Below are 24,602 nucleotides of genomic sequence, written 5' to 3'. Positions count from 1 at the left end.
TGAAGTAAATACAAATGTAGTAAAGGACTTGGAACTTACCTGCAATATAAGAACTCCTGATATAAAGACTATGGAGGACAGAGACCCCACGGTAGTTATACACAAAAAGGAACTACTACATTTTTTACTAAGCAGTGTGGAGAAGACTTGTAAGGATGTAAAGTTATAATTTAAAAAATGCAATGTTTGATTAGCCAAGTGCTCAGTCTCAGGTTGCACTGTTGGTGCATCTCTCACTGTTTGTAATCTCTTGCAGAACTTTGGCGACCTCCCAGATGTTCAAGCTGTCTGTGGTGTTTGAAGTTCTCTGGGTCTTCAGAGGCAGGAGATGCATATGTCAGCGGTTAAAAGTGGATAGTTCGGTGTCAGATGGCCTGTGTTGGTGTGTGGAAGACGCATGAGCTGAATAGGGTGGAGGGTATGGTCACATAAGAAGGCTACAGTCGGAGTCGCACTAACCACGAGGACAGTCACAGGCAGGAGGGCATGGGGCCTTCTTGCAGACTGTGGTGGTCACAGTCGATTGCAGACATCCCACCTCACAAAGGCAGATTTGATTGGTTTACAGAGTTCACAGGTGTGGTGGGTCACCATGAGGGGTGCCACTCACAGGTCATTCAGGACCTCGGGTCAGTGAGTGTAATGCCACTGACATAGGCCACCCTCACACAGGGCATTCACCACCTCACAGTGTACCTCTCCCTGTGTCAAAGAGTGTCCCCCGATGCCAAGGGTAGTGGATGCGCGTTGGTGCTTGGCAGCCACAAATGTGCCAGTGCAGAGAGCAGCATTGCCTTACAGCTTAGTAAATATGGCACATTCATGCTCTATCCCTGTGATGCAGTTTAGCGCAGCAAGTTTTCATGCTGCTTTAGATCAAATCTTGATAGATCTGAGCACTATTTCCATAATTCCAGTTTACGCTTCTATAATGCGCATTCTTTGGAGCAGTTCTCGGATGTGGACGACCGTGGTGTCGCTGACTGAAGTTTTTTCAACAAGGCTTCTCTGGGGATCAAGGCTTCCCTTCTCTTCTTTGACGGGTCCTTTCAGGATCCAACAACCCCTGATACTGGGTGGAGCTGAGGCGAGCACCCCTAAGGCGAGAACCCCTAAGGCGAGTGTTGTGTCGTGGGCCCTAGGCCCACATGATAACGAAGGAGGACACAGATGCACACAGTGTATATGGTTAATGGAACTGGCCACAAGCATGTGCACCCGCCCCTTTTATTAACATGCTTACATCACTCGTGATGCCTGTGAGGGATGACTTGTGGGGGTGCCAGTGTGCCCACTCTCATAGGGGAGTGGCTATAAACTCCATGCCTGCCAAGACACTAGAACGTGTCTCGCAGGACATAACAGCGAGCACAGCAGGGCGAGAGTAGGATGTGGGAACTGAAGCAACATCCTTGATGGACTTTTCTAAAGACTTCTGTTGTGTCTTTTTAGTAAATGATATCTCCCTGACCCACAATATTCTAATATTCCTTATTGGAACTGGAAATGTGCAAACTACTCTTCATTTGTGGGTAGAAAAAGCAATATTTGGAAGAAAATGTTACAGTTGATCTTTCAAGTTTGGCCTGTGTTGCTCATCTTGAAATGTTTGTTACATTTGTGTAGTAGATACATGATCTCGCCTAACTCCTCAAACTGGCAAGGTGCTGTAAACGTTTACCTAAGCAATACCATCCCTGTTCTCGCTCCCCGACACAGGGTGCTCCCCAATAGTCTATTACTTTTCCAGCCCTTGGGTTAACTAGCTTCCTCTCGTATCCTGCATCCCCAGGTGGCCCGTTTTAAGCGGCACAGTGCTGCTCCTTCAGGCCCACATTTACCATGATTATGCGTCAGGGCTGTATCAGTTTTGTGGCACAGCTCTGACACAACATAATAGTTGGCATTTTATGCAAGGCTTTGCATGGTTTCCTAAATGCATAGTAGCACAAGGTGCTCGTGAATTAATAGTAAACATAGTTTGTGAATTAATAGTAAATCCCCAATGCTATATAGGGTAAGAGAGTTACTCAATTTTGTCGATAAAAATGAAAAGAAGGGGCCCATTTTGTTCATGATATTCCGCAGAGCCGTGGACGGGGGCTGCTGTTCTCTTCATTCCTGACCTGCCAGGTCTTAAAGAGACGCTCTTCAAATCTGGTCCCTGGTTCCCACCCCCCGCTGCCCATGCTTGTGTTGAGGTGGGTGGAGCTGTGGACATCATTTTCTCTCCTTTAGAAGGTAACGGGATTGTCTGTAGGTTCGCCGCCCCCAGCAGAGCATGTATTTGGAGTATGGGTACATAGATTGGACCATCAATGTAAAGCGTCCAGCACGTTAATTCAATACATTGGTAATTTTGAGTGCTAAGGCCATATCAGTGTCACAACCCCTGCCAACCCTTCCTAGGGTGGCACTTATGCCATTCCCAGTTCTGATTGGATGTGTGGTACCAACATGCTGTGATATTACAAACAGCTTCATCTATATATGCCCCTCTAGCTGTATCCTGAACATGTCATGATCTTCATGTATGACTGCAGCTCTAGCTGTATCCTGAACATGTCATGATCTTCATGTGTGACTGCAGCTCTAGCTGTATCCTGAACATGTCATGATCTTCATGTATGACTGCAGCTCTAGCTGTATCCTGAACATGTCATGATCTTCATGTGTGACTGCAGCTCTAGCTGTATCCTGAACATGTCATGATCTTCATGTGTGACTGCAGCTCTAGCTGTATCCTGAACATGTCATGATCTTCATGTATGACTGCAGCTCTAGCTGTATCCTGAACATGTCATGATCTTCATGTGTGACTGCAGCTCTAGCTGTATCCTAAACATGTCATGATCTTCATGTATGACTGCAGCTCTAGCTGTATCCTGAACATGTCATGATCTTCATGTCTGACTGCAGCTCTAGCTGTATCCTGAACATGTCATGATCTTCATGTATGACTGCAGCTCTAGCTGTATCCTGAACATGTCATGATCTTCATGTGTGACTGCAGCTCTAGCTGTATCCTGAACATGTCATGATCTTCATGTATGACTGCAGCTCTAGCTGTATCCTCAACACTTGCCTCCATTGCTCTGGGTCCTGCTTCTGCCCCGGTGTCCAGACCAAATCTGCGCTGTAGGGATCATTTTGTGTATGTATTTTGTACTTTTGTCTATTACTTTCTCTTGACAACAACCATCATACAGACTTAGTAAGGAGTTTGCTGGCCAAAGCTCAATGTGAGCACTGAGAACCCATGTCTGATTTGTGTATTTGTGTCATTTTAACAGCAGTGAAGGGTCCCAGGAAGCCTCTAATTTTTAAATAACATTTTTGTGTGGCTAAAATGCTGTTGTTGTGTTTGAGCTTCAGTTAGAAATTGAGTTTTGGCTGGCAGAGGTATGCACCTTGTCCAAGCATGAACCACATTCCTAGTCACGGTAAGTCAGATGCACACCTTAAATTAACCTGTGCTCACCCTCTGGTACCTTGGCACAGAACAGTCAGGCTTAACTTGAGAGGCAATGTTTAAATTATTTGTAAAACACTTCAAACAGTAACACAATGAAATCACCAAAAAAAGACTCTACAGTATATTTTTAGTAACAAAACAAGACCAAAAATGAAAAAAAAAAACAATAAGTAGAATCCGAGTTATACATTTTTAAGAAATATTTCAAAATACGGTGCTTAAAAGAATAAAGTGCGAACCGAGGCTATCTGGTAGTCCTAGCCTCGGTCAACTCCAAAAGTTCATGCCGACTGCGATGAAGCGCGGGTCGGATGCAGGAGCCAAGTTGGACCCGCTTAACTGTACCTTGGTTGCACTGTTAACGGAGCTGAGATGCGTGAAGCAGGAGGGGATGAATCTATGCTGCAGTACAGGATTCGGAGGCAATATGTCAACATTGAGCTATGCAAAGCAGGGATGTGTCATCGTCAAGTCGTAGACTGTAGCATCGGGTCTGGAGGCAAAGAGGCATGCAAACGGTCCTCAGACCTTGTGGTAGCAGCAATACATTGCGTCGAGGGAGATGTGTTAATCTGACCTGCGCTACGTCATTAATGCGTGGATTTTGACAGATGCAGCACTTTAGGCCCACTTCCAGTATTTTAGCTTGATGGATTCAACTTGGCAGGACAGAACTCAATTATAGCAGAGTCCAGGCGCTGTTGGTAGTAGAGTGAAGTCTTTGATGTCCCTGAAACTTCCAATAGGAGGCAAGCAGACCAACCCTTTAAACAACTCAGTATTCAAGTGACATAGGTCCTGTCCAATCAGGCAAGTGGAGAAAATCCACAGCACAGCTAAACATCAGTTCTACCACAGCAGAAGTCCAGCAGGGTGGCAGTTCTTTAGCAGCATGGCAATCCTTCTTCCTGGCAGAATCTTCACAGGTCCAGAAGTGTACTGAGTTGGTGGTGTCAGAGGTCCAGTACCTATGCCCAGTTGTAACTTTGAAGTGGGGGAGACTTCCTGCTATGGCTCCAAACTCACTACAAGGGGGCATGCAACCCTTTGTGTGGGGAAAGGCGCAGCCTATTCAGGTGTAAGTGAGTCAGTGCTCACCTCTGCCCCTATTAAGCCAGTTAATGGCCCATTAAGGCCCATTAATGCCTATCAAGTCACACCTGATTATCCATTGTGTGTGACTTTCTAGAGAGAATGCACCAAGCCCAGCTGCCACCCACCCCAGATCTATATTTGAGGTGGTCAGCAGACACACTGAACATAGAGAAGAAAAATGCCAACTTTCCAAAAGTGACATTTTTTGAAGCTTAATGATAAATTCAACTTTACGAGGATTTATCATGACAATTCCAAAACATGACAGTGCTTTTAGATTATTAGATGTAACAAGGAATCTCCAATGTTAACCTACAGGAGAGGTTTGTCTCACAGTAGTGAAAAACGAATTTGGTTATGTTTCATTACCAGGACATGCAAAACTTAAAAGTAAATGTCCTACCTTTTGATTACACAGCTCCCTGCCCCAGGGGCTACTGAGGGCCTACCGTAGGGGTGACTTATATGCAATGAAAGGATTGGCATCGGTTTTTAAATGGCAAGCTCATGTGGGAGTAAAACTGATCACATAGGCTCTGCAGTGTCAGGCCTGAGACATGTTTAAAGGGCTACTTAAGTGGGAGGCATATTCAGTGCTGCAGGCCCACTAGTAGCATTTAATTTGCAGGCCCTGGGCAGATGAAAAACACTCTACTAGGACCTATAATTAACTTAAATATGCCAATTGTGGATAAACCAATGTCACCATGTTTAAAGGAGAGAGCACATGCACTTTAGCACTGGTTGCATTAGTAAAGTGCCAACAAAAACAAATTCAGCAAAAAGGGGAGGAGGAAGGAAAAGGTTAGGGGTGACCCAGCAGAAAGGGGCATTTCCAACAGCTTGAAACAAAATGAGCTACATTACTACATGAGGAAGGTTCAATAGTTTTGCCACAGATTCTCGGTACTAAAGATCTATCTGAAATCTAAGTAAGATCTGTTTTGTGGTCTTTTCTGTACCTTACCTGCGGGTAGTGAAGAACTCCCATGATCCGGGCCATTGGGACACTCAGTGATGACAACTGGTCGCCAATGATGCCAGCCAACAGAGGGCGTGGGGGACACTGGTACCCCGGAACCTGGCTCTGTTCCCCAGAGAGTAGATCCAGCACCCCTTGAAGGGCTCTGATCTCTGACGTGCAGGAATCAAGAATCCGGAAGCCCAGGGTGGTGTTTGACAACAGATCTGGGGTCTCGTTGATTTCTCTTATGGCAAAAACCATGACCAACACATCCCGATAATACCGATTATTGAACCTGTGGGACAAAGAGATGGCTGTTGGTCAAACCTCAAAATCAGATTGGTATCAATTATGGCACAATAGGATAGAGGCCCTACTTTAAAAACCTCAGTCTCTCCCTAGAAGCGAACAATTGTACAATGCTGCTCATTGTTCGGACATGGGGAGAGCTGCCTGTGGTCCAGGCATGGGGAGAGCTGCTCATGGTCCAGGCATGGGGAGAACTGCCTGTGGTCCAGACATGAAGAGAGCTGCTCATGGTCCAGACATGAGGAGAGCTGCTCATGGTCAAGGCATGGGGAGAGCTGCTCGTGGTCCAGGCATGGGGAGAGCTGCTCGTGGTCCAGGCATGGGGAGACCTGCTCATGGTTCAGATGTGCACTCCTGAAAGCCCACAATGCAACAATATGAAGTGACCAGAAATAAAGGTTAGTCATAAGTGGTTAAGATCCAAATGGGTTATTTCGTACATAAATGTAATATACTGATATTTGTTTTATATTGCGTTTATTGTTTTGCAGACTCTTGGTGTCTTTCAGGCATCATTAGTATTGTACAGAGATGTATGAGCTGCTCGGCACTTGTGCATAAGATGAGCCCGGGCTCCTCCTCCTTTCGTGTCTGGTCACAAATAAAGTAAAGCCTCCATTCTTTTACTTTACACCACCATTCACTACAAGGCCTTGGGGACAGTGTCATCTTCTGAGTGAGGTATTCCACTGACATTTGAACCTCCGTATTACAGTCCTTAAATTCGCAGTCTATGGCCCGATTCACAAAAGTAATCTCAGACAAAATCCAAACTTTACAACTTTCGGTATTCACAAAGGGCATTTGGGAGTAGTAAAATTAGGGGACCACTATTATTCTTATTTGCATTTCAGACGGTAATTTGGCTTCTAACAAGACCGATTTCTCGTTGGCTGCCTTAACTTGACCACGTGTTTATGCACTGTAGAGACAAGTATTTTAGCATTACCTCACACTTATCCATTTTTTATCTCTAACCCTTCTTTATCACCCGGATACCAATCCATTTTAAGCATAGCTGCTTCCAGCACCTCATGGCATTTCTTTTCAATAAAAGGTTTGCATGCATGTTTTCTATGGCCCACACACCTGTTTTCGGTAGCCCCACATGAATGTTTTCTGTGACTTCACATGCATGTTTCCTATGCCCTGCTTGTATGTCTTCTGTGGCCCCACATGCATGTGTTCTATGGCCTCACGTCCATTTGCACCATTACACTGGTAAGACCATTCACATGTGTGTAGTGCCCACATTTTTGTGACATACTTTGACATCAATTGAATATACCCACTAGACTCAATACTTTCTATAAATGTAAAAGAAAAATAAGATTTTGTAGGCATTCTATGCTTGCAAATTTTTTTTTTTTTTCATTTTCTTTAAAAAATGTACTTGTTTATCTATTGTATGGCTGACCTGGAACGTCACTAACTACCTGGGATTTTATTTTCTATGTAAAATTTCTTAGGCCTTTTGTTTTTTTCTTTATCTTTTTTTCTTGGTCTGTATTTTAACAATGTGGATGTATTATGTATGTTAAAATATCTATTTTTGGTTCAATCATTGAATACGTGGTTCATTAATCAGAAATTGATTTGTGCATATCATTGCACATATTGTATACACAGCCCTGAAAAAGTCACCAGAGTTGTGCCCTGCAGAGGGCGAAACACGTGTCGGCTGGTAGCGGCTCAGACATTTATGTACTATACTAAAGATGCTTGACGGACAGCAAGAGCCTGTAAAATGGTAAACACAGTATATCGCGAATATCAGGATATTATACTTATGTATTGAGTATGGCCCATGGGGGTCTTTAGATCTCTAGACCTCAGATGACTGAGCCTTGCTTCGGGTCAGTTCCTTTGTTTTAGTTCACTTGAGTGTGAGGGAGCCCAGAAATGCATCCATTCCTGGAATCAGAAACCCTCCCACAAACCCTTGAACAGCTCTGCACACCGTGAGTAAGGACGGGAGGGCTGGTGATATTAATATACATATAATAGCAAGGGATGGTAACCAGGGCGGTGTCATTGAGCAGCTGATTATTGTAAAGGAAAGAGACTGAGTATGCTTGAGCTGCACACATTTCACTGGTCTCTACTCCAGGTGTGACTGTCCCCAGCAGGACCTTGTGGCTGCATCAAAACAGGGATTTAAGGTTCAAAGAGAGGTGCTTATGAGGGAGCAATGCTGGGAGCCAGGGGCAAGGAGGAGAGATGTGCTTAGGAGGGAGTAATGCTGGGGGCCAGGGGTAAGGAGGAGAGATGTGCTCAGAAGGGAGTAATGCTGGAGGTCAGGGGTGAGGCGGAGAGATGTGCTAAGAAGGGAGTGATGCTAGGGGTCACGGGCTAGGAGGAGAGATGTGCTCAGAAGGGAGTAATGCTGGAGGTCAGGGGTGAGGCGGAGAGATGTGCTCAGAAGGGTGTAATGTTGGGGCCAGGGGCGAGAAGAACAGATGTGCTTAAGAGGGAGTAATGCAGGGGGCCAGGGGCCAGAAGGAGAGATGTGCTTAGAAGGGTGTGATGCTGGGGGCCAGGGGTAAGGAGGAGAGATGTGCTTAGAAGGGAGTGATGCTGGGGGCCAGGGGTAAGGAAGAGAGATGTGCTTAGAAGGATGTGATGCTGGGGGACAGGGGTAAGGAGGAGAGATGTGCTTAGAAGGGAGTGATGCTAGGAGCCAGGGGCCAGTAGGAGAGACGTGCATAGAAGGGTGTGATGCTGGGGGCCAGGGGTGAGGAGGAGAGATGTGCTTAGAAGGGAGTAATGCTGGAGGTCAGGGGTGAGGCGAAGAGATGTGCTTAGAAGGGTGTGATGCTGTGGGCCAGGGGTAAGGAAGAGAGATGTGCTTAGAAGGGTGTGATGCTAGGGGTCACGGGCTAGGAGGAGAGATGTGCTTAGAAGGGTGTGATGCTGGAGGTCAGGGGCGAGGAGGAGAGATGTGCTTAGAAGGGTGTGATGCTGGGGGCCAGGGGTGAGGCGAAGAGATGTGCTTAGAAGGGAGTGATGCTGGGGGCCAGGGGTAAGGAGGAGAGATGTGCTTAGAAGGGTGTGATGCTAGGGGTCACGGGCTAGGAGGAGAGATGTGCTTAGAAGGGAGTAATGCTGGAGGTCAGGGGTGAGGCGGAGAGATGTGCTTAGAAGGGAGTGATGCTGGGGGCCAGGGGTAAGGAAGAGAGATGTGCTTAGAAGGGTGTGATGCAGGGGGCCAGGGGTAAGGAAGAGAGATGTGCTTAGAAGGGTGTGATGCTGTGGGCCAGGGGTAAGGAAGAGAGATGTGCTTAGAAGGGTGTGATGCTAGGGGTCACGGGCTAGGAGGAGAGATGTGCTTAGAAGGGAGTAATGCTGGAGGTCAGGGGCGAGGAGGAGAGATGTGCTTAGAAGGGTGTGATGCTGGGGGCCAGGGGCGAGGAGGAGAGTTGTGCTTGAGAGGGAGTAATGCTGTGGCCAGGAGGAGAGATGTGCTTAGGAGAGAGTAATGCTGGGGCAGGGGTGAGGAAGGAGAGATGTGCTCAGAAGGGTGTAATGTTGGGGCCAGGGGCGAGAAGAACAGATGTGCTTAAGAGGGAGTAATGCAGGGGGCCAGGGGCCAGAAGGAGAGATGTGCTTAGAAGGGTGTGATGCTGGGGGCCAGGGGCGGGGAGGAGAGATGTGCTTAGGAGGGAGTAATGCTGGCACCAGGGGCGAGGAGGAGAAATGTGCTTAGAAGGCGGTGATCCTGGGGACCAGGAAGGAAAGCAGAACTGCTAATGAGCCCTGTATGCATGTGGGTATCTATGTATGTATGTGGGAATGTATGTATGTTGGTATGTGTGCATGCATGTTTTAATGTAGTATCTATGCATGTATGTATCTATGTAGGTATGTGGGTATGTATGTATGTGGGTTTGTATGTATGTGGGTATGTATGTATGTGTATAGTATGTATGTATGCACGTATATATGCATGTATTCATCTGGGTCTTTCTATGATGCAAACCTAGTAGGCAGTTGGACAAGGAGATACAAACATGGAAACTATGAAAGGTGGACACAGACACCAATGCTATTACAGAGTGTCACAAACTCAAGAGCAGAGAAAGGTGAAAACTAGGATAACAAAAAGGAGAAGGAAAAGAACATACTACGGTTAATTATACATATCAACAAACGATAACAGTAACATGTGAGTCCTATAATAAGCTGTTGTTTCCCATTTTTGAGTGTTCTTTAATTATTGACACAGTTTTTCCTACCTTGGCAGATAACTGACAGTTGCCTTTGATCTAAAGTAACAAGTAGCACACCTACCCTTCACATGTGATCTGCTTCGGCTCGTCTTCGAGGGTCTGTTGAGGTACAGCGAATCCTGAGTGCACCACACAGACTGCCCCAATCAGAATGTCTCCGTCCGAGGAGTAGGAGTCCAGTGTCCAGCCTTGGACTCTACACCCCGACTGCAAGCCCCACCCTCCTCCAATAATAGAGGTCAGGAGAAAAGCTGGCCAGATCCACAGAGCCATAGATGATCAAGTGGATTCCTAATTCACCAACGAGACCAGCCAGACATAACACAGATGTAGAATTCACCCTTTTCAGCATCGGCCATACACCGTGCCTCTCGAACCCAAACAAGAAACCGAAGCATGGAACTGAGAGTAAGGAACCTGGATGCCCTCATGGGTGACAAGAAACGCTTTGCAAATCTACTGATGGATTGAAGGGGCAGTCTCTAACATTCAGATTGTTAGCTGTTTTTAACAGCGCCATCTTTTCCACATTTTGTTTAGTGTAGAGGAGGCATAATCTGTTGTAGGTCATGTGGTGTATTGAGTGGTCAATCATTCCTTTTTCTTAATTTTTCTACTCTGCTGAAGTAATTTCAGTGTTTTATAGAGCTAGAGAGTCCATGGGGATGAGCAGGAGGGAAGCAGTGAACAGTTATGCACGCCTTCAGCTGTTGGATAATAACCATAATTTAGATAATACCAATGTACATTATTTTCTGTAAGGTGAAGATTATAGAGCATATCCCTATAATTTTCTCAATTTTTTAAATAATATTCATATCTATATTCAGGTTACAGAATGATAATATTACCTGGTGTCAAGAGTACCACAATTGCCTTTCTTTTCCCTATTTTGTCACTTCATTCTAGTTTCTTCAGCCTTATCAATTATATTCTACTGTGAGATGTATTCTTTGAAAGAATGAATATATGAACTTTATTGAAGGTCATATGTCTTTGTGATATTAACATATAAACAAGCTTTGGCAGGACCAGTATATTTGACACCTCTATGGCGAGTGCAGATGAACGATGAGCAAGTGCTTAATAATAATAATACAACAATTTATAAAGCACATGGTCACTTCAGAAGAAGTGCCCCAGCGCTGGAAAGGTTTTGCTACTGAAAAGAGACGCAGAAAGCCTGAAGGCAACCGGGGAACTATCTAAACAACCACTTTTTGAGATTATTCCGGAATAAAATCCCTGGGCCTGATCACAAAGGTAACCTGAGACAAAAGTCTAACTTTACAACTTCTGGTATTCACAGAAGTCATTACGGCTTTTAATATTCACAGAGGTCATGTACGAGTCATATCTTTATGTCTGCACTCATGCTGGTATTTCCTCACCTGGACCGTACTCTCCGAACCCGGGCCGTACTCATCCGCTAGGGCTGTACTCTCCAGCTCGAGCCGTAATCTCCGGCTTGGGTCAGATAAATTGTAATCAATGGTCCAGAATGCTATTTTTACATAAGGAAACATTAGGAACATGTAATAAGTGGTAGAGGAGGACATGAAAATAAGTTTGGGCTGGAAAAGGGGTGAAACATTTTCTTCTTTGCATCATGGTACAGTTAGTGCACAATTTGCACTCCCCACAGTGTTGACTGTGGTATCAACACTACAGTCAACACTAAGGGGAGTGCCCTTAGTGTTGACTATAGTGTTGATACTGCAGTCAACAATGAAGGGGGAGCAAATGGTACCGAGATACAAAGGAGCAAACTATTCTGGGTTATAATGTAGTGTCTGTAAATATTCTTTTCCCTGCCGAAACTGTTTTTCATGACCTCTTCTACCAATTATCACATAATCCTAATGTTCCCTTTTGTAAAAATTGCATTCCAGCCCATTGATTACACTTTATCCTGCCCGAGCCAGAGATTGCGGCTTGAGCCGGAGAGTGAGGCCTTAGCCGGAGAGTATGGTCCGGGTGCGGACATTCTGGCCAGCCAAAGGGAGTTCCATAGCTAGGGAGTGGAAAGCTAAACAGCCCCCAATACTGGCTTTCTTAACTATGGGACTTCAATTAACAGAGCCCCTGAAGAGCTCAAGCACCCCGAAGAGACGTAGGGTTTGATGAAACTGAGAAGATAGCTGGAACCTAATTTGTTAAAGGCCCTGCAATAATAGCAGAAAGTCTTGAAGGAAAGACACTTCTTTAGAGAAGCCAGTGGAATTTCTTCAGAGCCCATCAAACCCCATCTGGGAAGGTTCAGCAGTAGGAGAGCCGCAGTGTTCTATATGGGTTGAAGCCTCTTCAGCCAAAACTGAGAGACTCCCATATATAGGATGCTGCAGCATTCTATCCACGAGATGACTAAAGCCTAGACTACTGTTTTCCTAGCAGCTTCAGACAGAAGCCTGATTATCTTTTTGAGGGATTTTAGCATCCCAAAGCACCTGCATGCTTAGGCATTGATCTGGCTATCAAACAGGGTACCTAGATATTTGACCTTGGGCTTTGGTACCGGGAGGGGACCAAGTGATGGTGTCCACTATTCGGGGTCCATATAGAGATCTGCCCTCGCAGGATGAGGACCTCAGACTTGCCTGCATTTATTTTTAGGCAGTTAATGTCCATCCAGAGTGCCACCGCAGACAGGCAAATCCTCAGAGAGGCCGTAGCCACCTCCGAGTTCTGCGACAAGGCGAGTGATCTAAGTATCACTGGCATATGATATGATGTCAAACCCGTGCCGCTTGATGATATCCACCAGAGGGCGAATATAGATATTGAATGAGGTAAGGCTCAAGGATGAGCCATATGTTACTCTCTGCTTTAGTGGCAAAACCTCAGATTGAAAAGGTTTCAGCAGGACCTGAAAAGTGCAGCCCTGCAGAAAGGGCACAAGCCACTGCAGGTCCTTGTTACTGACACTGTAGCTCCACAACCGCTCTAATAGAATGTTGCGGGACATGGTGTCAAAGGCACCATTCAGGTCCAGCAGCAATAACACTGCTGTGTCACCTCTGTCCAGAATCTGGTGCACAGTCTCAGAGGCAAGCAACAGAACCGATTCTATGTTGTACCGAGGGCGAAAGCCAGACTGTGCTCTATACAGTAGACCCTTAGTCTCAAAGAACATTGAAAGTTTCTGGTTAACAATTTTTCTGTAACTTTTGTGAAATAAAGAAAGCAATGAAATGGGCCTGAAGTTCTCAGGTATAGAAGGGGCCAGAGAAGTTGTCTTCAAGAGCAGCACATCTAAGGCATGCTTCCAGCAAGTGGGGACCTGTGTGGAAGCAGTAGAGTTATTAATGAATGTTTGGATAAATTAATGATAGATAGTGAATAGTGAATGAGGGGATGGATGGATGTATTGATTGACTGATGAGTGCATGAATGAAAAGGCAGTGTCGAGTGCTGAGTGGAAGAAGGGGTGAATGGGGTGAAAATGTAAATGGGTGAGTGTACGGATGTAGAAGTAAACGCATGCATGGTTGTAGTGTTGCACTGTCACTTGCAAGCAGTATCAGCTGAGAAGCAAAGCACTTGGCACAGATGTGGCTTCTCCTGAACCCAAACACTGGGTTCAAAGAGAAGAGCATTTCACTGTCAGTAAATAGAATATTAAAGCACAGAGGTTATGGAAGGGTGGCACTACTCTGTAAAAAATCTACAATAATGTAGCCTTGACCGTAGTCTGTCTCTAAAAGGAAGGAATGCAGAGGTTTGTACCTGAGCAGAAATGTGTTCAGCCATTATTCATCTCTAGACACAAAAATGTGCTATCTGGATTTGTGTATCAAAAATACAGATAAAGGCACAAACAGATCTATAGACCATTCGTCCCCAAGTGGAAGACTGGACATCAATCTGCTAGATCTCTCTGTGCATCACTGACCTGAAATTGGAAACAGGGGGGGCATATTATCAAGAACCAGTTTAGCGGCAGAAAGATGTCGCTAGAGCGACGCTAATGAGCTTGGTAATATGCCCTGGGGAATTCGAATAGAAGCCCATGTTCACACCAGAACATGGACTTCTATTGGAATTCTCAAGAGCATATTAGCAAGCCCATTATCGCCGCTTTAGCAGCAGTTTTATGCTGCTAAACCACCGATAATTTTTAATGCCTTTCTTGATAATATGCCCCCACATCCCTAAGTAACCAGAGTAACAAAGATAAAGTGACAAACACGCTTAAACAATGATTCTACTTTCCTACATGCGGATTTAGTGTTTCTAATGAGCAATCTGACTATTCTAAGTGAGGAGAAATGTTAATAAGATACAAATTAATAAGGACACTCCAGGCCTCATTTATGAGGTTTTACCGTAGGGCAGCGTGTCCCTACTGCCCTGCCCTATGGTAAAAGAAAAGAGCAGGAATTCACCATATCCATGAGATACAAAGCAAACAGAAGAAGATGAGGTACAGAGTGCTGAAACGTTTCAGACACTCACTCTCAGTCACAGATCACAGTTAAATCCATCATTGTTATTTATCTCACTTCACCACCCCAGTTCAGACCCAGCTATATCCGCCTTCATTTTCCGCTCTCCATCCCTTTAACATTTCCCAAAAAGTCTAAAGTGTGTTGTGTAATATTCTTTTCCATATTCATGATACCGACCACACAGTGCTCTCTTATTATTGCTCATGCACTACCATTCTTTTCTTGGCTAAACCAAAATCGACTGCATATCTCGTCTGTTCGTAGTATATGCACATACTTTCCAACTGAGTGGTGATGTCCCGTAAAGCTGCCACTGTAGACTTGCTCAAAGAACTACCGCTATCCCACTCTGACAACTCTAACCTATGTTACGAAAACTACTGTAACTGGATAACCCAGGCCCTGGATATACTGATTCCTACCTCCTGGGTTCAAACACGGGCCAAGGAGTCAAGCCCTTGGTTTGACGAAGAGCTATTAGCTTTGAAAAAAAGCTGTAAAAAAGCAGAGCGAAAATGGAGGAAACACTATGACTCCGAGCTAAAAGCTCAATATAATATAATTCAGAAAAAATATCATAGACAGATCTGTAAAACCCGTGCAACCTTTTATGCCAATGAAATCAATGTAAGTTCCAATCCTTCCAAGATAATCTTTAAAATTCTAAAAGATCTGAGCACAAAAAAAGCAGAAGCTAACATCTCTACATCACAGGTGTTCTGCGATAAATTGGCTCTGCACTTTGTGGATAAAATTGAAAAAATCTACAATGTCTTTCCCGCAAAGCCTGTGCTCACCCCCTCTAAAATAGAAATTATATCCGAACTTACCAGCATCCCGGAGCTAAATCAGGAGGTTTTTGTCGGACTCTGTCAAAAAATTAAGTCAGGCTCTCCCCTCGACCCTTTAAAGCCCGAGCAATTCAGGAAAGCAGGCACCACAGTACTTGATCCACTAAAAGACATCATTAATACTTCACTGGCAACATCAGAAATCCCCTTAGAATGGAAGCAGGCATGGGTTAATCCCATAATTAAAAAACCTCACTTAGATCCGACAAAACCTGATAACTATAGGCCCATATCCTTACTGCCATGGCCTGCCAAGATTGTGGAATCCCACGTGAATACCACCCTTACGGCACACCTCCATGCCAACAATATCTTGGACGCCTCCCAGCATGGTTTCCGTGCAGACCACAGCACGGAGACGGCACTTCTTAGTGTCACAGAACATCTCAGATCCATCAGAGATTCCGGTCAAACGGCAGCGCTGATCCTGCTCGATCTCAGCGCTGCCTTTGATACGGTCTCTCATGAGGTGCTTCTGTACAGACTGGAGGCAGCAGGAGTGAAGAACACAGCTCTGGCTTGGTTTAAAGCATTTCTATCAGACAGATCTTTCCAGGTAGCTACTCCTCCTTTTGTCTCTAAAAAGTGCAACATAAGGCAGGGAGTACCTCAGGGTTCAGCGCTTAGCCCAACACTCTTTAACCTATATGTTCAACCACTAGCTGAGGTCGCCAAAAGGTGGGACCTTTCCATCGTATCATACGCTGACGACACTCAGCTAGTGGTAACATTGAGTGATGACAACGGATCAGGAGCACCGAATTTTAAACATGGCCTCACTGCAGTAACTGAGTGGCTGACGGCCAATTACCTACAACTCAACGCCGGTAAAACGGAGGTGTTAATAGTAGGAAAAAATACCGAAACCTGGGGAAAAGACTGGTGGCCAGACAATCTTGGCCCCCCCCCAACCCCAATACAGAGGTAAAAAACCTGGGGGTGTGGTTCGACTCAACTTTGAGTTTTACTAGCCACACAAAAAAAGTAGCTGCCACAAGCTTCGGTATCCTGCGCAATTTACGACCGATACTAAAATTCTTCGACCCCTCCACACGTCAGGTAATCATCCAAGCCACAATTCTTTCCCGCTTAGATTATGCTAACTCCTTACTCCTGGGAGCCAATCAAGCGGAAAAAAAACGTTTTCAGCGCGTCCAAAACGCGGCAGCGCGGGCCCTAACAGGGCTACCCCGATTCGAGTCTGCAACCAAGACCCTGGTAAAACTGCACTGGTTGCCGGTGGAAAAGAGAATCGCTTTTAAGGCCCTGTGCTTGGCCTTTAAGATCCAAAAAAAATCTCTACCTCCCATGCTATGTCATCTTATGACGCAGTATACTCCCAATAGAGCGCTCAGATCCGAAGGAAAAAACCTGGTCACAATTCCCCGTTTTAGGCTAGCCCGCACAGGAGGGCGTTCCTTTCAATACATGGCTGCCAAACTATGGAACGCACTACCTCTGCGGATTCGGAGTATAAATGACCTTCTTACCTTTAGAAAGGCATTAAAAACCCACCTGTTCTGCTAAACTGACCTGATAACCTGTCTGTATGTTGTGTACTCTCCTGTCTAGTCAAGCGCCGGGACGCCCCTTCGCTGGGGCAGCCGCCGCGCTATATAAGCAGATGTAACATAACATAACATAACATTAGATAACATCTGCAACCTACACCCGAAATAGGCGATCTGTATTTACCGGAACACCAGATGCTTACACATGCGACACCCCAACAGCTCTTCTACAGATGGGAACCATTTACGCTACATACGCACATTAAGTAAGAGCTCAGTGACTCAGAAGCCGGCAGAGAAGTACCGACGGAGAGAGCGGTGCTTCCCTTGTACCCTGAGCCGTTGCCAGGCGAGGCGAGGTCTCGAACTCCTATGACTAGGAGACATCACAAGGACGACCACAACGGGTCTAGACTACACCTATATCATCTGGTGAACTTTTTTCCTTGTTACAAGATGTCACATACACAGTCATTATTTAAAATTCTTCACTTTTTGTGTCTCACCTCCGAATTGCAGTAGCACTCTATATGTTTAGGTCCTGATGAAGGCAATGGACACAATGGTCCAACTTTGCCAAAACATGTTGACCACTTTATCGATCTAGGTAGTTATTTGTTAAAACTACTTTTGCTGCTCTTTTAACATTGGTGGAGCGAGCAATACACAGAATAAAACTTCATATTTGCTCCCTCACCCAATTTTATCTTTATCCCCACTATTATTCACTATTATTTTTTGCAATGCAACCCAGTCACACATGTATTTATATAATAATACTACCTATACTGAGACCACTCTGGTCACTACCAGGTTTGGAGGTTATAACATCTAACCTTCCATGTCTACCGGTAGTGTTCCAAGCAATTGGTCTACAAGGTATCCCAAATGATGAAGGGCGGTTCCGTGTGGTGACTGATGGGTATCCCTTGTTTATCACATTATAATTTAAGGTACCTCTTAGTAATTTTTACTGTGTATTTAATTAATTGTAGGATGATATAGACAGCACAGGTTTAATGTTTCACACATAGACTCCCCCCTCTAGACCCATCGACACTTGTGTTTTGTATTCCAGTGTAGGGGACGTGTCTTTGCATGGTCTTTAAATTTCCCTTAGGCCCCCCTCAACATTCTTTGTTTATATTGATCTAAATAAGTAACCTCCTATTGACAATATTGGAATTTAGAAAGAGACACTTTATGTCCATTTTTCACCAAATGCATTAACAATTGTACCATGGCATCCCAATAACATTCTTCGGTATCCGAGGCTGTTAAAAGATCATCCACGTTCTGCAATAATACATTACCTGCGGAAAGAGAGAGTTCAATTGAAGTTTCAAAGCTTGGCTATAAATACTAGGAATTTCAGTATACCCCTGAGGAACTCTACTGAATTGAAAAGTTCTGCCGGCTAAAGCAAAGCCAAATAAATATCAGCTGTCAGGATGGACAGGAATGCTAAAAAACATTTTTGAAATCAATAACAGAAAAGGATTTAGCTGTGGAAGGAATCATTGTTAAAAGACGGTAATATCAGGGACTATTGGAAACTGAGGGATAACTATTTTGTTTATTTCCTGCGGATCAATCACAAAAAGATAAACATCAGGATGTGCATCAGGGGAATCCACAGGTACCTTTTTAAGAATAGGGAGAATGGGGCTATTACACACGTTTACTACTGTCTCCTCAACCACCCCCAATTTAATCAGGTCCTGTATGAGCTGCATAAAAGCCTGTTCACCAGGCTGTGGTATTTTGTTTGGGGGAATACGAGGGAGCACAAGATTATCCTTGACTTCAATTGAAACCGGCTGTATCTGCAACAACTCCACATCTGTATCCTCTGTGGCCCACAAGGAGGACGGCACATCTTTAAATTCAACAGGAAGCGGTGCATCTTTCGCCAAACACTGTTTTGCACTACCACATTAGGTCCGAAAGTCAGATAAACACAATCCGGGAACAATAAATGGTAGCATGTAACTTCTTCAACAAATCCAATCCTAATAAAATGTTCCCCACAATTTGCCATCAACAAACACGGTAAAAGGACCAACAGCATAAGCAAGAGGTTGGGAAATGGGGCACAGAACCGGTACCCCTGGAAATAAACCTACTGATATATTATTACGGCCAGACAGGGCTGCTCTGGGGACCAGTGAATGAGAAACATAGTTATTCATTGCACCTGTATCCACCCAAAATTTCTGTGCCGAACCATGCAAATCTGCCGTGACATAAGGACCACACTGATCTACATGAATTGTTTATGTTTTTCACCCTGTCCCTTGCTGTCCTAGCTATAGGACATCCCTGTAACTTCATCCATATCATAATTGTCATGATGGTACAGCCTTCCCTGGGAGGTCATCAAAATAATTCTGATCTGTACAACCTCCTGTATCGACTTGATCCTCATTCTGACCAACCTGTCCACAGCCCCATCCACCTGGCCCCCGACCCCTGGGTCCTACAAGTTTCTGTAACAATTCTGGACAATTGATTTGCCAATGTCCCTCCTTTTTACAATATGCACACTGATTTGGCCACAAGGGCACACCACCTCAACCAGCACCCAGTGACGTTTGAGCTGGACCAGTGCCTCAACCCTTCCCGGACCCCCTTGCAGCTTGCTGTAGCAACACCCTTCTGTCCAAATACTTACTCTTTTTCTCCACCTTATCTTTTTCCTCATTTTCTCAATGCTCATAATACTGAGCCATACTCAATATCGCTGAAGGGGAGGAAGTAGTCCAAGTACTCTCAGAAGCTTGCAGCCAAGCCGTAATTTCAGGAAGCAAATTTGTAACAAACCTATTAACAAACAAACGAACCCCACCTTCAACTGACAAATACTGCCCACTGAAATCTAAAAACACCCCTTCAAAACGAGTGAAAAAATCTGACACAGTCTTCTCTTTCTTCTGGTGACATGCCTTTAACTTGTTCCAATCCAACCGTCTAGGTGGGATAAGAGAATGCATATAGGTAATAATGCGGCTTGGCAAATCCAAAATTTCAGCTTTGGGCTTTTCAATAGCCTTTCTCTCATTGTCCCTTGCCCTAATCTCATTCCAAGTACCACCCAGCTCCGCTACATGATCTTCAATATGCACCTGCCGCCAAATGTCCACTGGAACTAAAAGATCAAAAAACATCTCAATGTCTGCTAAAGTCATAACTGATGAGGAGACAGCCTATGTTAATTCTTTATAGTATGAGGTAGGATTTTTCCTAGGGTCTGGTAATTGACTCTTAAGAGCATGCCCCTCACTTCTCTTCCATGGGGTATGGACCCACTGTTCCTGAAAATGAGCCTCTACCCGCTGCTGAACCACATCTCCACTCTGGTTACGGTGTTCTGGGATCTCAGGGTTAAAAATAGGATGCACCTCTCTCATTGGAGCATGGGCCACTTTAGTTAGAATACGGTGATGTAATCTTTCTTAAAAACCGAGGAGCATCCCAACATTACCAAAAACTACTGTAGGGGCCATACCAACTGAATATACACATTCTTGAATATCATAAATAACTTGAGGAGCTATACCTCCAATACACTGTTCCCACAAGTCAATCAATGTAGCCGACATATGCTGAAGGGCATGCTGTTGTATAAACGGGTCAAAATCTTTCATCACACTCCAAATATCTTCCACACTATAAATCGGATTCCAAACACATTGTGTTGCCTGATTTGCAACCATCTTCTTCTCCTCTTCACCCACATCAGACCGAATCATTGCCTGCCCCATTTACTCTTGTGCCGCCGCCCAATCCCCTACATCCGACCCCCATATCGGTAATCTAACACTATCCAACATCACTGATGAAGTGCCCAGGAAAGACACAAAAGGTACGGACGCAGGAGACAGTTTCAACAATGACTGTGTAAGGGAAGGAGGAGAAACATGAGGGGAAACAACAGACAATGCGGGGTGCCTGCAGTCACCACACACGCAGGTTGCAAAACTGGAGGGGAGACAGATAGGACTGGAGCCAAAGCTGTTGAATCTGCAGAAAAATCAGAGGAAAGCAGTGAAGCAACAGAAGACTGAGACGATGGGACAGCAGTATATATTCTCTGCGGGCATAGGGAGGTGGCGGACTAGTATCCAACAAATCCTCCACAAAGGCACTCTCATCCTCCCAAACAACATAGGACTCATTACATTCCAATCAAAACTTCCTATCTGCACACTCAATACCTTTTCCAGTTGGCTCCTTATCATAAACGACTGCTTTCTAAACCACTGTTTGCATTGCCTTTTTCCTAGACTCCCTCTCTGCACATATACGCCTCTGCTTAGCTTTCTTCGGCCATACGTGCAAAGTATCAAACATCGACGGCCTACTTCTTCTAGGAAATAATGCAGCCTGTAAATATTTCAATTTTTGTTCATCAAAGGTACCATCCAGTGGCCACAAAGGCTCGGTATTGTCCCTCGTATACTTGTACCACAATGTACGAAACATAATAGGGCCAATACTGTGTTTCACATACATCTCAAAACTCAGAGTGCCTTCTGGTGGCGCAGGCTGCCTTTCCTCCTGCCGATGCTCAGCAGAACAACATAGGCACCCCAAGCACAATACTTTACTCCAACAAGGCATTCTAGCATCAGACACATTCACTCTCTACCTAAATCAACACACACATACACAATAGGAACACACAAACAAAACAGCTCTACAAGTCAGTCCTCAGACTGCACGAAGACAAGATAGGCTCTATCCCCAGGCCTTTCAATGTCAAACCAAATTCAACAAGTGGCCTGGCAGAATGTTCAAAAATGCTCCGTATCACAAGGGTCCACAGACCCACCAGGTTAATTAAGACAGTGCTGCACTTACCAAAAAATCAAAATAAACTCACCCAGTGTACACAGGTCAAACAAGATTATTCTCCACTGCTGACTCTTCGGACCAAACGGTCAGATCCAAGGGTTTTGCCTTTTAGGACCCCAGCCGAGATAACCACCAGACGAGGAGCCACTCGATCACACAGGCGGGGCAGCCACGAGAACTAAGCTTTATTATATGGGGATCCCCGAACCGCCTATCCGACTGGACGCAATCCCGACCCCCTCGACCCGATGACGGGCAGGATGGGTCAACCGGTGGATTCCCTGTTTGTGCGCTAACTGAAGGCAATTACCCAACTAGGGTCACCCGGGTCACTCTCGACCTCCTCTCGCCTTACAGTAATGAAGAATCAATGACGCAGTAGAGAATACAACCAAACTTGTTTATTCACAAAGTACACTGCAGTGGAGTCCAGTCTGACCAGCCTCCCATGATGGCTGACGAGGGACTGACTCTAAAAAGCATAAAGTTACATTATGTAGGTGGCGGAGCCCACAAAGACCCACCTATTATGAAAAAGTACTCGTAGCTGTCGTAATACAATGGGCGCACAGAACATAAGTTTCGATTCCGCGGCCTAGTACAAGCTATCTACTAGCCAAGGTTGTCTGGCCTATCCTCTCTTCTAGACAGGTGGGAGAAGGACTATATGTATCAGGAAAGGCATTGTTAATGAGCAAGTTTCAATATTGAAGAAATGAAACTTACAGAGGGCAATTTCTCGTAAATGAGCAAGTAACAGTTTCGATTATAATACAAAATGGCATCTCCGAGAACTAAAATGGTGGCACAGATGTCAACCTAACTAGCGCAACATCTGCATCTACTGGTTGCGTCTACACACAATATGCAAATATAATGTATTAGCCATATAAATGCTAACATAATATTGAGTAAAATATGAGTAAGATGACAATGTTACATTTCAATTCTATCACAAATCAGTCTTGACCCTGTGCCTCATAGGAACAGTCCAGCCTGAACTGCCAAGCCAGGTCTTCCCTAGACCGGAAAGAAGAATCCTGGGACCGGTTTCGGGGTAACACCCCTCATCAGGCAGGCTAGCTTGAATCCAGTGGCAAAGTGAGCCCGGGACCCATGTCTGGGGGGCATACCCTGCCAACTTACAGTGTAGGATTTATTAATAAATGCACCCAGAGAGCAACTACAAGGTGCCCCCTGAAAACATACTGACTATTAGTGTGGTTATCGACTGGTGTCAGCAACCTGACACCCCTAGACATGTTTCTGGTCCCTCCTGGGGTGAGATCCTTAGCTCTCAGAAGCCAGTTACAAAGCCTGCTCTCGGCTGAGGTGTTCACAACTCTTCCAAGCAAGAATTGACTTCCAGGACAGGACACTTTAAATGCCATGCTGCCTCTGAAACGCGGCTTAGGACTCTCAAGTTAGTGGAACATGCCAACCCCCTGTCCTAACCCCATTTTTTGGCAGGAGGATAAGCAGGTAAATTATTAAGATTTGGAGGTGTGTCCACACCCAGCCAGCACAAACCCTAAGGTGGGGCAGCTGATGTCGATCCCAGTTTTCAGAATCATCCATCTTGTGTAGGAGAGAATTAGCCTATTAAGGTCAGGGTTATGACCACTTTCCACAGAAAGTCGTCTCATAGAGAGTGTAATCACCTTAAAGGTAGGTAGCCCATTGTCTAGTACCTGGTACTCCCCTTAACACCACTAAATTGAGTATTTAGGTGGCACCCCTCAACCCAGCACTTTGGATTCAATGGACCTAAAGAAGAAGAGAGCAAAGAAGAGCTGCTGAACCTGAGAACTGAGTGTTTGCTGCAGACTTGTGGCGTGAAACCCTGCTTTCCGCTTTAAAACTTGACAGTGAGGTGAACTGTCTCGTCCTGCTGCTGTGTGGGCTCAAAGAAACCAAGAGGACTGCCAGCCTTCACCTTTCTCCCAAGAATTCCCTTGAAGTAGAGGAGCTACTGCCCTGCAGTTCACAGGCACCAACACTGCATAGTCCGGTACACCGACTTGCAGCTCCCCAGCCCAACCGGCACAGTTATCAACCAGGAAGAGGTACCTGTGTTATGGGAGGTCAGATCTACTTGCCAATTGACTGTGTAGGCATCAGGACCATTCAGAGCTATGCAGTACCAACACCCGGCGTAGTGACGAACTGGCTGTGCCCCATATCCCTAAGGCCTGGTGACTCCAGCATCTATGTGGGAGCTCTTGGACGTGCATGCAAGTACACTGTGAGCTTTTCTACCTGCTTTTTCCTCCCATGGGAGTGCATGGCTTGTATTTGCTTATCTTTGAAAATTTATAAGAAAACAGAACTTACCTTAGTATTTGTCCAGATGCTCAAATTAGTACACCATTTTTTTCCTCTTTTCGTGGAAGCTTGCGTGCTGTTGTTCACAACCAGGCCAGATGACCGACCCCTCCTAAGGACAACTGGATCAGACTGAGTGGAAACAGGGATGGAGTAAAAAGAGGCCTCCAAGGAGGCCGCTTCCCACCTTACATGTGCTGCAGCTGGAGATGATCCACTCAGAGCTGAAAGCAGATGATACTTGCCCATGGAAGGCACAGCTGAACGAGCACTGCTGCAGTCAGTGTTTAAAGCCATCTTGCGCCACCCTAGATGTGGAGTTTGAACACACATGGCACACACATGTGATGCTATAGGATGTGGTTCGGGACAGTTAGAAGTTGAATATTCTGGCTCAGATTATGCTCCTGCCACATAGCTGCACCCATCAGGTCTCAACTCATGGTGGGCACATCGTTGATTGCACCCAGGGGCGTAGCTTGGCTAGCAAGTTTGAGAGAGTGTGAGCTTCAGATTTCCCAACAATCATGCTGGCATA

The 24,602-nt window shown here is 45.2% G+C and overlaps 1 protein-coding gene across 1 annotated transcript in view; it reads right to left on the bottom strand.

Moving 5' to 3' along the window:
• LOC144774084 (vomeronasal type-2 receptor 26-like) overlaps window positions 1-24,361 on the bottom strand; it is a 60,006-nt gene extending 35,645 nt beyond the window's left edge. The window contains exons 1-3 of the mRNA XM_078659111.1: window positions 24,074-24,361; window positions 12,811-13,352; window positions 5,538-5,829 (exon numbers count right to left, since the gene is read on the bottom strand). Coding sequence (XP_078515237.1) covers window positions 5,538-5,829; window positions 12,811-13,352; window positions 24,074-24,361 — 1,122 coding nt within the window. The remainder of the gene's footprint in view (window positions 1-5,537; window positions 5,830-12,810; window positions 13,353-24,073) is intronic.
• Window positions 24,362-24,602: the final 241 nt, after the last annotated feature.

This window comes from Lissotriton helveticus, chromosome 8 (genome assembly GCF_964261635.1).
Source record: "Lissotriton helveticus chromosome 8, aLisHel1.1, whole genome shotgun sequence".
Lineage (NCBI taxonomy): Eukaryota > Metazoa > Chordata > Amphibia > Caudata > Salamandridae > Lissotriton > Lissotriton helveticus.
This window is presented reverse-complemented; position numbering and strand designations above follow the sequence as displayed.